Source organism: Vulpes lagopus, chromosome 15, assembly GCF_018345385.1.
Source record: "Vulpes lagopus strain Blue_001 chromosome 15, ASM1834538v1, whole genome shotgun sequence".
Taxonomy (NCBI): domain Eukaryota; kingdom Metazoa; phylum Chordata; class Mammalia; order Carnivora; family Canidae; genus Vulpes; species Vulpes lagopus.
Genome location: NC_054838.1, coordinates 11,055,685 through 11,070,549, shown reverse-complemented (window position 1 = coordinate 11,070,549; position 14,865 = coordinate 11,055,685). Strand labels below are relative to the sequence as shown.

General features: G+C 37.7%; 1 protein-coding gene across 24 annotated transcripts in view; it reads right to left on the bottom strand.

Annotated features, from left to right (window-relative positions):
- Window positions 1–14,865, bottom strand: part of SOX6 (SRY-box transcription factor 6) — a 585,747-nt gene that overhangs the window by 72,640 nt on the left and 498,242 nt on the right. For all 24 annotated transcript variants that reach the window (XM_041730048.1, XM_041730065.1, XM_041730058.1 and 21 more), the window contains 2 exons: window positions 10,443–10,626; window positions 7,188–7,375 (listed from right to left, as the gene is read on the bottom strand). In XM_041730048.1, coding sequence (XP_041585982.1) covers window positions 7,188–7,375; window positions 10,443–10,626 — 372 coding nt within the window. The remainder of the gene's footprint in view (window positions 1–7,187; window positions 7,376–10,442; window positions 10,627–14,865) is intronic.

Sequence of the window (14,865 nt, the reverse complement as noted above, 5' to 3'; positions counted from 1 at the left end):
TCAAAGCGATCCTTCAAGGAAAGGCTAAGTACCTCCATTTTCCAAGTATGCTTATTGAGACTCACAGAGGTTAAGTAACTTAATTAAGTAACACGGTAGGAGAATGGGATAGGATGCTACTAGGATTAATCCTAGAAACTTGAGTCCCAGGATTAATCAACTCCAATATCTGTGCTTGTCCCAATTTACCACGTGGCCCCCAATTCTTTTGCTGTTCCACATTTTGCTTCCACTTCTGTCACTTGGTCTATATCAGCAGCTTTCAACCTTCACTTTCCTGACTGATAACTTTCCAGGGGCAGAACGGATGGACATCATGGTATGCAAGAATGACTTACCCAGACAGGGGGTGACAAGTATGCAGGAAGCAGGGCACTCAGTCCTTTTCTGCTTCACAGTTCATATTTATTTTTACTATTTTATTCCATCAAAGGTCTGAGATTGGCCATGTAAGAAATACTTTCATGTGTAATAGCCTTAAAGATCTCATAGGAAATTAATAAGTGAGTCCAGCACAGTTCTATAAATAAGAACATCAGTTGTCTAAGAATCAGTGCGACTATAATTTCATTCCTGCTCTGCCATGAACCCACCATGGTTCTCACTAGGAACCCACTGAACCCACCGGGTCTCAGTTTTCCCATCAGTGACTTGAAAGGATTGGGCCAAATGTAGTGTCCCCTCCGATTCTTTCACTCTATACTTTTAATCCCATCAATGTACTTCAGAGACAGTGTGATAGGAGTGTCCTTAGTAGCTTGCTTTGATACCTGATAAGATCGAGCATTTTTCTTAAAAGATTCTCAGAAGATGAGGGGAAGAGCAATTCAGACCACGTGCATATAAGATGTGTAATCTGCCTATTTATGAGCAACTCTGATCAGTAGGGAATCAATCTACTGGCTCATCAAGATTATTAAGATGAGCAAAATAACCAGATTCCCAAGTTACATAACAGCTATGCAGGAAAGCTCTAGCCAATTACCGATTCAGTACTCAAACATCAGGAAGGTCAGAGAAGTTACAGATCGCACTTTAACACTGAAACAGCCCACTCTGCCTCACTTCTCTTCTGGCCAGATGCCCTTAGCTGAGCTCTAAGGACATTTAGAAGCAGCCTATTTAAAATTCTGCTGTGTATTGTCATGACTAAAATACTTTCTATCTCAGAGATGTCAAAACAACAAAATTTGGTAAGCAATTAGTCTATAATATGATCTAATTGCACTGGTACTTAGGGATAAAGATGGATGGTGTTCTTGGTGTGGAAAGCTAAAGCTGAGGGCAGTAACTTAGATTTCTGCTGGCAGGACACTCACAATCCACGCACAGAGGCTGTGTTGAAATGATGGAGCATAACAGCTCCTAAGGCGCCGTTACAGTCTATTGTCCCTACAATCTATATATTTAACAGACCCTAAATATCCGTGACACAGCCGACCAGAACAACTCCATTGGTGCCGTTCTGGCCAATCAAGCCAAAAATGTTTCATTTTAAAGTGCTAAAATCAGGATTTACCCAAAAAAGTGAAATATGCCATGGGTAAACTCATATTCAGATGGACATATATGAGTCTATATGTTACAAAGACACAAACAAGAGCCCCTATGCCTGTGTAGTAAATGTTTGTCCACACTTAATCATACATGTGAAGCATGTTTTATGCATACCTAATGTTACTAAATGTCACAAAAACACTCTACAGGTTGACATAGTGATGCTTTGCTCAGATCCCTCCTCAGGACTGAAAGATTTATACCCTCAGCTGGAGGGAATGTTGAAGGTAGCTAGCCTTCAGCTGCTGGCCCTCTTCAGCATTGCCTCAGCTAAAGAGAGTCACCTCAGCCAAGGTCATGTCCCCTGCCCAGGGTAGCCCTCTTCCGATGACTGGTTGACACAAGTGTATAAAAGGTCTCCCTCTCCACCCAATTTGGGACAATTCTGAATGGCCATGGCACCCCTGAAGCTTCCCATATAGTTGGCTGAGGCTTCACTGAGACTGCATCGTAGACCAATTCTGCTTTTGTCCTTTTCCTTTCATGGATGGCAAATAGAGCACACCCCCATAAACATGCTCACTAATTTCTATCTCACATTTTGCTTCTCAAGGAACCCAAATCTGTGACACACTCCTTTGTAAAGGCTGTCCAAATAAGAGAGAGACACAGTAGGCTTAATAAATTATAGGGTTTTATGACAACAACACTGTGAAAAATTCTCTAAAACTGTACTATGGGTTACAAAGAACAAATTCATGAATCTAATTTACAGATCTTTATATTGAAGAAAACAGAAAATTCTGAAGTGAACAATTTTGAAGACACGTAAATTGAATTTGTCACAATCCATTTCACCTATCTTATTGCACATTACATATTTACCTTCTTTGACTTCAGAAGAAAATCTGATCCTTATAAGAAAAAGCAGTATCCTATGGAACCTCATAAAATTAAGATGGATATTTTGATTATAAGAGAGCCAAAGCTACCATAATACTGTTCTTAATTTACTCTTCTGGCTTCATCTAACCTAACAAGGAAGGACAGATATCAGCTCTTGAAACTCAACAAAGCCTATAAACCCACAAAATACATGTTCAAAACAGCGAAATTACTGGGAGGGAGATCATGTTAAGAAGAGTTTGTGAACTCTCCTTATACATAATGGAATATAATGGATTTTTCCATTTGTTTGGCTTTTCCAGTGCCCAAAACACAATCCCAGTAAAGTCATCTACAGACACTTCATCTACAGACTCTTCAACCAGGAAATCAGAGTTCTCTGGTTCTGCAGAAACTACTTTGTCACTTACCCTCAGGGGTTCCATTATATTCAGTATGACACATTTTAGACTTTGGATTTATTAGTATTTTTTTCAGTCATAAATCTAATCTTCTGTCTCTCTCCCATGTCTTCCAAAGCAAAATAAGATTATTTCAGTACTCAGACTTCTCCCTCCCAAGTGAATTAAGAAGTCAACGAATGACACTTAAAAGTAACCAGTAGTATTTGAAGTTAGTAGTGTCTTAAGTTTGAACTCCAGTTCCAGCTGATACAAATTCAACAATACAGGGTCACAGGGTCAGACAGAGATTCATTGCTGGAAGAAGGTATGCCCATTGCCAATTTACTACTAGGTATGGTGCACATGGATTAGGATGCTCTCTTCCAGGCCTGGTTGGGATGACAGATGGCCTTCAGCGAATGGCAGAGTTGTTGCAATAATATTGAATTTATTTCTCATTACTCCCTCAAACTAAATGTCTAGGCACGCATTATGTTTTAAAGATTCTCTATGTGAACATTCTGAACAAAAATTTCTAGATGCATTTTTCCAAGAAATATTTAATTCAGAGCATTAATCAAAAGCAAATGATTTTCATAATTTAATAACAGAATGGTTATTTAAATGAAATAATTTGTTTTTTGGAGAATGAAGTTTCTGAAATGTATTAATTCTAAATACATTTTATCTAGCTGAGTGATTTTTCATGTAGGGGCCATCTTCTCCTTCCTTCCTCAATAGAAGGCATTTGGCAATGTCTGGAAACATTTTGTTTGTCACCAAAGGGAGAGGTGCTACTAGCATCTAATGAGTAGAGGCCAGATAGTACCTCCCCATGACAAAGAATTATCAAGCAAAAAAAAAAAAAAAAAAAAGTCAATAATGCTGATGTTGAAAAATCCCGATCTAACCTAATTAACCTGAAGTTTTCATAGCTTCGTGTAACAACTCAGAAAGGAGTTTAACTATGTGAGTTAGCCAAAATGCCAAAATCTGAAAAATCTACTGTTTCCTTCTGATCCTCCCATTATTGTGTGAGGACCTCTTAATTGTGTTGAGATAGCATATTTGTTCTCTATATTCAAGGTCACCCATGACTTTGTTAAAAGTTATAGGGAAGATAAGAAAATGCCCACTCAACCAGGAGCCATATTAGATACATTCACATACATATTATTTCATTGTAACTCAGGTTACTATCCTCCTAGTAAGAAGAAACTGAGATTAGAGAGGATAATCAACTTGCCAAAAATCACACAGATGGTAAGTGCCAATTCAAATACTCACTATTCCAAGTGAGAATATATATTTCAAAACTCATTAATACTTTCTCATATATGCAAAGAAAATTTCTGAATCACTAATGGTTGTTACTACTCAAAGAAAACTTCTGAATCATTAATAGTTAATGGAATGAGGAGGATAATTAAATTTTCACCATATATTTTTCTGTATTAGAATTTTCAGTGAGCGTGTATTACTTCTACTTAAAAACTGATAACTTAAAAAAGACGCAAATAAATCACTGACATACTTCTCAGGCTAATTTTAGGACTGACCCCTGACAAAAGAGTAAAGTAGAAAATAGTCCTAAGTTTATGTCCCCCAGTCTGTTGTTGTTAATCCAATTTCCCATTCAGTATCTCTATGCTAAAATTTGTTTACTCAGAGCTTCAAAAAGGATCTTATAACATTATCCACATTAAGATTTAATATTAAATCTCATGGTGTTCTCACTGAGAATATAGTATAAGTTTACCTCTAATACCAGAATGGAAGAAGAGGTTTGGGGGCAAGACTCTTCTTCTCTTGTGGTCCTGAGAAGTCACTATATATATAATAATCTGTTCAGGCAGTTCTTAAAGAGAGGTTTTGCCTTTGAGGATGGGGCACTTAGTTAGTGGACCAGTGACTGGCATGTGCATGAGTGCCAAGAATATAAACTTTTATGGATTAACAGGAACCAAAAGACATATATTTCCTCAAAGAGTTTCTCTCCTACCTGGTCTGAATCTCCCACCAAGAGGATCAATCAAGGCAAAGGGGTCTAAGAGTGACCAATTTTTCATTGATTGTTTGATGCTATCCTTAGTAAATCAGTTCAATGAGGACTGACAATAAAATTCTTCATTAAGCTTTGGGAAGTCAACACTTCCAGAGCTAAGCCTCCTAATCTATGTAAGGACTGATCACTTCATACTTTGAGGAGTCCACCATATATCTATCCCCTTAAACTCTTTCCCAGCCTGCGAGCCCCAGCCATCTGCTAGAATGGCTAAAGAGTATAGGAGATCTATCAAAGATGAGAGGTTGATTTAACATGAGCAGTGGCTCTGTATCCCACTGTAATCGGTTAAATTGTGCTCTCTTCCCTCTCCTCCCCGCAAAAGATATGTTTAAGTCCTAACACTTGGTAACTATGAATGTGAACGTAATTGGAAATAGGGTCTTTGCAGGTGCAATCAAATGAAAATGAGGTTACACTGGATTAGAATAGATCCTAAACCCAATAGCTTGTGTTCTTATAAGAGGGAGATTTTGAGACTCGCACACACGTGCGTGCGTACATACACACACAAGAGATAGTCATGTGGAGGGAAGCAGAAATTGGAGTGATACAGCTGTAAGGTAAAGAATGGCAAACGTGCCAGCAACCATCAGAAGATAGGAAGGGGCAAGAAAGGAATCTGCCTGAAATGATTGTGGTTCAGCCAACACCTTGATTTTACACTAGTTTCCAGAACAGTGAGAAAATAAATTTCTGCTGTTTTAAGTCATCTAGTTTGTGATCATTTGGTATAGTTGTAGGAAATTAATATATTCAAAATCACATCCTCATACCTTTTGAAGAGGAAACAAAGAAAGAGAAAACAATACCCTGGTTAAAGCTATATATTCAAATACTCAAGTAACAGTAGACATGACCTTGTACTTGTCTCATGACTTTTTCTATATGCTAGTTTAAAACTCCTTTCAGGAAGTAGAAAAGTTTATTGGAAAGAATAGAGTCTCTATTATAGCACCTATGCTACAATTAGCAGGGTTGGAATCAAAGAGGAAATTCTTGGTCCTAACTTATAAATTATATTCATACTGAATAAACATATGAATGGAAATAAGTTTTTAAACTTAATCTCAAACTGTTACCAAAGATACTGCCCACTATGCTCTTCATTTGTCCCTATAAAGTTCTCATGTTTGAAAAAGAACAGTGGCACCAGGAAAATATTGTCATCTCTCCTTTTTAAATGGTATTCATTCATCAGATAATCAGAATTTTTCACCCTGTGTACTACAACAGCCTTTCAACTGGTCTCCCTGTATCTATTCTTAAATTCCTAAAGTCCATTCTTGCATATTAGGCAGAATGAACCTTTTATACCTATATCAGGCCATATTTATGCCCTGGATAAGACCCATCTAAGGATTCCCATCACCCTTGGAATAAAATGCAAATCTTTTCCAGGACCTACAAGGTCTAGCAGGTTCCATCCTAGGCTATCATTTTACTTCCTTCTCTTGTGCTTCTCTGTCACATGGGTCTCCTTGTAGCTGGTACACTCTAAGGGCCCCTACACATGTCATCCCTGCTACCTGGATGCTCTTCCTCTGGCTCTTCACATGGTCTTCACCATGGCTTTACTGAGGTCTCCTTCAAGTGTCACTTCCTCAGAGAGTCCCTTCCAACCCGTATAAAAGAACACCCTGGAACTCCCTATTCCCTTAACTCACTTCTATTACTCTCATGGCTTTTCTTCATCTCTTGACATTACTGACATTACATTACCTACTTAATTGTTTATCTCTTCATGGCCTGGGCTCCCCTATCACAGTGGAGGCTCTAAGAGAGCAGGGATTTTTGTCTGATTTGCTCACTGTTGTATCTTCAGTGCCTAGCACAATGTCTACTATAGGATAGGCACTTGACAAATAATTTGTTGAATAAAAAAATAAATGAATGTGTTTTGTAAGTTGCTTTGTTTTATTTTTTGCCCTGGCTAATAGGAAACTTAGTAATAAATTCAGTAGTGAGTCATAGTAATATAGTCACCCTCATCATGAGCTTATATGTTTCTTCCTTCTTTTTAAATATTCTGATATTCTATTTCTATTCTAATAACCTCATATATCCCGTTTATTATAAAACATTTTTAATTTTTTTGTAATGGGACAGAGGATGCCAACAGGCAGGTAGGTTGGGTGCCACGTTGGGTGCCTGGTTGGGTATGTGGGAGGCAACCCCACAGTAAGCGTGAAAGGGTGTACGTGTTTATCGGCAGTAATGGTTGAATGTGATACAAAACAGCCCTCAAGCTAGAATCTTTGGCTGCCTGGAAAGAGCCAGATGAGAATGAGCCACTGGGTCCAGCAGAGCCAGTGAAGGAGGGAAGCAAGTTTTACCTTTTCATTCCTGCAGTTGTTCAGCCCCATATTATTCATAGAGGACAGTTTTCCATCAACACCATGTGGCTGTTGCTGCTGTTGCTCCCGCTGAATCTGTTCTCGCATCTTCCGAGCCTCTTGAATGGCTTTCATCACTGTATCCTGATCTCCAAACAGGGCAGGGGAGTTGAGACTGGACAGGATATCTGTATACACAGGATGCATTATTAGAAGCTTATGGGGTTAGACACTAACAAAATACTGCCATTCCCCACTCCCCTAGAAAATGCTGCATTCTCCAACAAGGAAGGGGCATGTTTGCTGTTAAGAAAACCGCAGTACTATGCCAAGAACACCTGGAAACCAAGCTGTGCTGAGCTCTTAGCCCTTGTAGGATACCCCAGCACTCCAGTTAATCCTGACCCTGTCAACCTACCTTCCCACAAAGGAAAGTTCCTAGATTCCAATTTTGTGTGTGTATGTGTGTGTTTTCTGGCTAGATCTAACAATTAGTGAGGGAATAGTAGGGAAGGAGGGGGTGGGTAGAGGTACAGTGATATCTGTTCAGGATACCTGTTATATTGGGTATACTAATGCAGGGAAGCTGTTTCTAGCCTAGCAGAAAAAAATCCTATGAGGCCACATGTGTCCTTTAGTGACATCTTTATCTGTGTGTTCATATGTCCACTGCAGGAGAGAGGGGGCGGGAAGGAATATACTGCACTTTCCATTCCCCAATCACTGGCTGGTTAATGAAGCATTCTACTCATCATGCTGCCTCAGTTATTTACCAAGAGAATGACAACCCATTCCCTACCCCCAACCGAACACCTACTGCTCTCAGCTCCCTGTCTTTGTGATAGTGAGGCTGTATGTGTGGGAGTGGTTTTCACATCAGTACAAAGCTTCAAATAAAGTGAAAATAAATATTTACTTTCATTATACTCCATGTAACTCAGAGGGAAAAAAATAAAATTAAACTAATTCTCTTCCATATCTTGCATTGTACTGTAGGTTAAAATTAATACTTTACATAAGCTTTTCCAATTTTAGACAGAGAGAAGGCTTGCCGACTAATCGATTTCAGCTGCTGTGGTAAAGTTTAATGTGATCCACTTGCTTGTATTCTGGTATGAACATTTCACAGCACATGTATGTGTATGTATCTGCATACACATCAGACAGACAGGACAGAGGAAACCAGATGGGTCAAGTCCACACCGTGTGTGTGTGTGTGTGTGTGTGTGTGTGTGTGTGTGTGCGCGCGCAATGCATGTGTATATGCGTGAGTTTAGCAAAAATTCCCAAGGCTATCTATAGTAAATTGTTTAATAGCCAAACCATCACATCTTAGTCTATAGAAAACCCATTATCTTTTGCTCTGAAGCTTTTCTGATAAAAACCAAACTGAACACTTCAATACTGTCCGGACAAAATTGTGATTGCCTCAGCCCATTTCTAGCTTATGATCTAAGAAAGACTCTCTGCTGAAGTATAAACTTCATAAGAGAAGGCAGGCCTTTGACTTAGTCATCTTTGTCCCTCAAGAGGCCCAGTATAGTGGACAAATACTTTCCAAACAAAATTCAGAAGTGGATAATGGAAAGGCCATCAAAGTCATTTCAAGATCAAGCCTATTATTTATCCTTAAGCTGGCTTTTTTTTTCTTATTTAACAACTTCCAAAAATCCAGCAACCATATTCACATACTGGAAATGACTTACTTCTCTCTTTCACACGAATGTCACTGACTTGGAGTGAAAACCTCCCAGCTCCTGGCAGAGGCATCCTGATTCAAAATGAGAATAGGCTGCTGCTATATGGATCCTAACGTCCCAAATTTTAACAAGGAAGAATCACATCTCACCATCAGATGATTCACTCAAACCCAACATGGTGCAGCAAATGTTACAACTGAGAGTTCACAAAAAAGGGCACTGAGTTTATATGACTCAGGTGAAAGGACCCAGGTTCTAGTCTTGGCTTTACTAGTAAGTATCTACATGGCTGTGGGCAAGCCATTTTACCTGTAAGAATCACAGTTTACTCTGTCATACAATGAGGGTAAAAATGCACTACCTCATAGGATTATTGTGAAAAACAAATGAGATAAGATAGGCACAAATGGCTTTTAAACTTACATATTATTTTGTTTATTATAATAAACATTTTAAGCTCCAGGACTCAGTAAGGCAAGGACGGTATTGTGATGAAGAAATGAAGCTCTAAGTCCCCAATCCCTTGTTATCTCTGTGTCTTATATGAACATTAAGAGGCTTAGTAACAACATGTTAATACTAATTTGGCACTCTGCTACAGACAAATGCTTTCCCATTTATTATTTCATTCCCCTTGTATATGTAAATGCGTTGGTGTTGGTTCAGTCTAGTTTTTTTTTTTTTTTAAATCACACGCCTTCTAAGTGCCAGACACTGTGTTAGGCATTTTATATACATTTTTTCTCTCTGAATTCTCTCTCTCTCTCTCTTTTTTTTTTTTTTTGAATTCTCATAACAACCTATGAGCTAGGTAATAATATTCCCCTCTAAGAGATTAGGACACTGAGTTCAAAAATATTAAATCACTTTCCCAGGGTCACATCACAAGTAAGAAAAGGCTCTGAGTCCAAGTCTGTCTGATGCCAAAACCCATGTTTTCCCTCTGTACTTCTCACTGGGGTATGAACGTCCCTAGTGATACTTGGCAATATATCAGACAGTGTAAGAAGCCCAAGGATCATTATGACACATCTTATCAGATATCAATTTTATTTCATATTATGTCATTGAAGTGTGTCGTTCACATTTGTTTTAATGCAAAACTAATACGGGATAAGATGTAAAATTCACATACATTTTGAAAAGAAAATATAAAACTTCAAAGAAATGTTGGACTTTTGGCAGGCAGCTTTGAGGCCAGGTCCCTCTAGGCCCTTGGAGGGTTCATGATCACTCTCATCTGCCTAGAGTTACTTCAGTGGCAAAGCATTAACCAAACACAGAAATCCCCAAGTCTCTGATTTGCTGGATCGAACTCCTCAGCCTCTAAAGAACTCATCCCAGCAGGATTTATATTATGACCTTTTCCAAAAGTTCTAATCACCCAAGACACGAAAAGGGGTTATGTTTCAGTAGAAAGGATTTTACTTTTACTTTTTTTTCCCCCCATGGACTCAGGAACACTTTGGAAACAGAGATTCAGTCATCACTGAACAGGTTAGCTTTCTTTTACCTAATTCATAAATCTCTTCCTGTTGTTGACCTTTCCATTTACCTAAAGAGGATCCTCTTCCCAAGCTTCCTCCAATGGGGCTGGGGATGCTGCTTTTGTTAGGCAGATTAACGGGGCTGGTTTTGCTGGCTGGGAAGAGGCTCTGGGTGGGAGATGTTGGGGACTTGACAGGCTCGGCTGTCTTGGGTCGGGAAGAGAGATTTAGCGGCTGTGCGGCTGCTTCATCCTACAAGAGTTTAACATAAATAATTATTAAAAAAAAAGACAAATGAAGCACATTATCACTTAGTAAGCCACAGTTATTTTACACCTAAGAGACAATGCCACATTCTCTTACAATAATAACAAAAGAAGCTAATTATCTACCTCCTTGAAGATTCATCGGAAGGAAACCTCATTAATTTCCCTGTGTTATGCTTCTATTTACATTAACTGTGTAGTTGGATCATTCTTTTTGCCAAATTAAAATCTGAATTAGCTCACATTACAGCTTAATTTCCTAATGTGTTTTCAAGGATCTAAATTAACCTAGGGCATTTACAAAGAATTATTTAAAATTTCAGCAGCTCTGTAGTGCTTTTGTGTTATTCTCTCTGAAAAGTTCCTGCAACTATAAATAGGCTCTGCAGCTAATTTTTTAATATATATTTTAAATCAAACAATTGCAAGTACTTTAAAAATGAAAACACAGGCTTCTTCTGCTCTCCTGGGCCTCTGCCCAGGGAGCCACATGCCACAGCATGGCTTCTATGTGGCTTTCTGGGTGTGGACACTCCTCACGGTCTATATTCTGGTCTCTATTCATGTTTAAAATTAATTTTTGCAAAGAGCAAGCACACATTATAATTATGTTTTACATACCATGCTATATGTAATTTATTTTTCATGTCTAAAGTGATGTCTCTTTATATTCTTTGCTACGTATATTTACAGAATGTCTATTTTAAGAAGCCTGTCCTTCTATACTGGGCACAGTATTCAAGTATCTGACTTGTAATTCTAGTGTAACCAGGAGCTTGAAAGCTAAACTCCTTGCCTTTATTTGCTCTCATTTATCCTACCATTAAACACACATAACAACATGCTCGTCATTTTAGAAATTTAGTTATAATATAAACATAGTCATTTAAATGCTCAGTTATGAGACCTATCTTATTGTGTTCTAAAATTGTCGGCAAATGTTAATTTCTGTTTTGTTTCTGAGGAGGCATTGAGAATTTTTTTAATGTCATCTTTTAAAACACAATAGAGCTTGGAAACAGAACATCCTCTCCTTTGGAAAGAGAGCCTGACCCTAGCTGATCTCTGTCTCCTTCAATACCGCGGTCATTGTTTAAGGGAGGACAAAAAGAGATGTCAGAATAGGCTCTCGGGAGGAAGATTAGAAAGAGAAAATAGAAACAACATGCAGAGAAGCCAGGGTGTATAACAAGCACTGTGCTAGACATTTTCACATATATTTGCTCATTTAACTAGCAATAAGTCTATGAGGTTGGGCAGTATTATTCTAAATTCACAAAGGAGGAAGGGCCAGAGTGAGAGGTCATTGTCCAAAGCCATACATGGAAGGATAGCATTTGAATTCTAGTTTATTGGACTCCAAATCCCAGATCCCTTTTCTATTAAACTGTCAGAGAAAATAAGTCATGTGATAACGTAGTGATTTTGTTTTTTTATCTTGGTAGGAAATAATCTGGCACATCTATGTTGGAATGTACATTTTTCCATATTTAGACAAAGGATGGGTTCTTAGGAGACATGACTATATCCACTATGCATGTCAAAAATATCTTACGTGTTTGATTATAATTTTACATCTCTTACTCTGCACCCACAGGGTATTTAGCCTGATTAGTTGCTTTACTCCTCTTTAGACAATAGTGATTTATTTGCCAGGTATCTAGTTTTCTCCATGTTTTATTTTTTTATTTTTTTTATTTGGGGTTCATTGAGCTTCTTAGACATCTGAATTCAGAGTGTTCTTCAAAGTTGGAAAATTTTCAGCCATTACTTCTTCTAATATATTTTTCTGTTCCTTTCCTTTCCTTCTGAGGCTTTAAGTGCATACATTAGGCCAGTTGATGTCCCACAACACTGACAGTCTTTTTTTAAGGTATTTCAGTTTGGATATTTTCATCATTCCATCATCAAGTTCACTAATCTTTTTTTCTGTGGTGTCTAATCCTATCAGTACTAATCTAGTATACTTTTACTCTAAAAACTATATTTCTTATCTCCAGACATTCCATGGGTGTGTTTCATGTCTTATAATGCTCACGTTTTTCCTCTGTCTTCTTAAACATGTAAAGTTTATGACATCTATTTTTTTCAGCTTTGAGTATACCCTGATTATTTATTTTTATAATTCAATAATTGCTACTTCTGCCAACAATGCACTGAGCAGGGGAAGCATCTACCAACTCCCAATCAAGTAAATTTCTTTTCATCATGGCAGGCTTGATATTGGTTCTCACAGCATGATCTGGCCGGATGGAAATTTCATGGATGTTTTTAAGGAGGAAGATTTGCCTACCTCTTCATTTGGCTATAGTTAGGTGACCCTATGGTAGCTGTTTTTGCTGTCTTAACTGCTAATTCTATCATTTGTGCCATTTTGGGGTCTGTTTCTATTGATTTACTTTTTTTCCTCATTATTGCTTGTATTTCCTTGCTTGTATGGATGCTACACACTATGAATTTTATATTGCTGGGTATTGACTTTGTGTATTCTTTCAGATATTTTTGGACTTTGTTTTAAGACACAGAACAATTTGAACAAAAGCAACATGCTTGCTTTTAAGCATATTAGGTAGGTTCAGAGCAGTCATTAATTTAGGGATAATTTGGCCCCATTACTGAGGTAACACCCTTTCGGCAACACTACTTGACACCCTCTATGTTCCAAGATCTTTCCACTGTGGCTAATGGGAATATAATCCAACCTCAGTCCTTTGTGAACCTTGCAATTGCTTTGCCTGCTGTACCTGGTATTTTTCCCTGGTCTCAGAGAATTTCCTCGTATACATAGGCTGATCAGTACTCAGCTAAATACAGGGGGATCTTCTACAGATTTTCAGTACTCTCTCTCTCTCAGTGTACAACTCTCTCTTCTCTGGTACTCTACCTCACAAACTCTATCTACCTTGGCATCCCAAAATCCTGAATGATATCCCTCTACTCAGAGAGTCTGCCATGTTCCATGTGTACCCTTCCTTGCACTATGACCTAGAAACTACCTTTAGACAGTAAGCTGGAATCATCATAGTACTTGCCTCACTTGTTTCTCTTCTCTCAGGAATCACTGTCCTATATTCCTACTGTAAATGTCTGAAAATCATTGTTTTATATATTTTGTCCTGTGTTTCAGTTGCTTAAGCTGGGAGACTAAATCTGATCCCTGTTCCTCCATTATGGCTAAAAGTGGAAATCTCGTAGGTATTTAGTTAGGATCTTTCTCAGTATATAACTAGATATTTCAATTACAACCACTATCACTATCACCATCATCTTCTTTATTATCATCAGCTCTTCATCATCACAATCATCACTATACTTATATTTACAGAATACTCATTATATGCTAGAGAATTTAAGACCCACAATATTAACTCCCATTTTTCAGAGGAGAAAACTAAGGCTGAAATAAGTTAAATAATTTGCCCAAAGTGACACAGATGGTAAAAGTGGTAGAACTGAAATTTGAACAAAAAAATTCTGACTTCTGATGTTGGTAATTATAGTAGATAAAAATTCTGAGGGAAAAGAAGGTATATAGATTATCTATGTTTAATTTTGTTACCTTCAGCAAACTATGCCCTATGTCACGTGGTCATGTTATGTACAGAGGGAAAGCAGTGATTACAGACAGAATCATATCTTAGTGACCATAATCCTTTCAATTACCAAATCATGAGATTATCTTCCGAACTTCTTCAATAATAGGTAGAAGCTATTTTTTTTTAATTTAAAACATCTGCTTTATGTCTTGATCTATATATTTTTACCCACACATACAATAAACAATCTAATAATTATAAGGAATGTTTCCTTTGTTATTAACATAAAATATAGTCAAGTCAAATTATATAGAGAACTCCCTAAGAATTTGCATGTGGTCAAGTGAGTAATAAAACTCAGTTGGCCCACAAAGCTGGAATGGTAAAAGCAGATGTAAACTTGAATTTAACCAGGGAACATTTTACTCATCCAGTAAAGGCTTGGTTTGGTAAGGTTCCATTTGGCCAAGTCACTTATAAAATTACTTTTTCATGTTAAAATATCTAATACTCAATACCTCAAGTCAATAATGCTTGATATGTTCATATGCTAACAACTATAATTAAATGAAGTGCCTTGGTTTGAGTTGTAGTATTCTGACTCTTATTCACAAACAGAAACTCTTGGAACACAAAATAGATAGGCTGCTTCCATAAGTAATGCTACCTTATTAAAAGTAAGCTGCCTA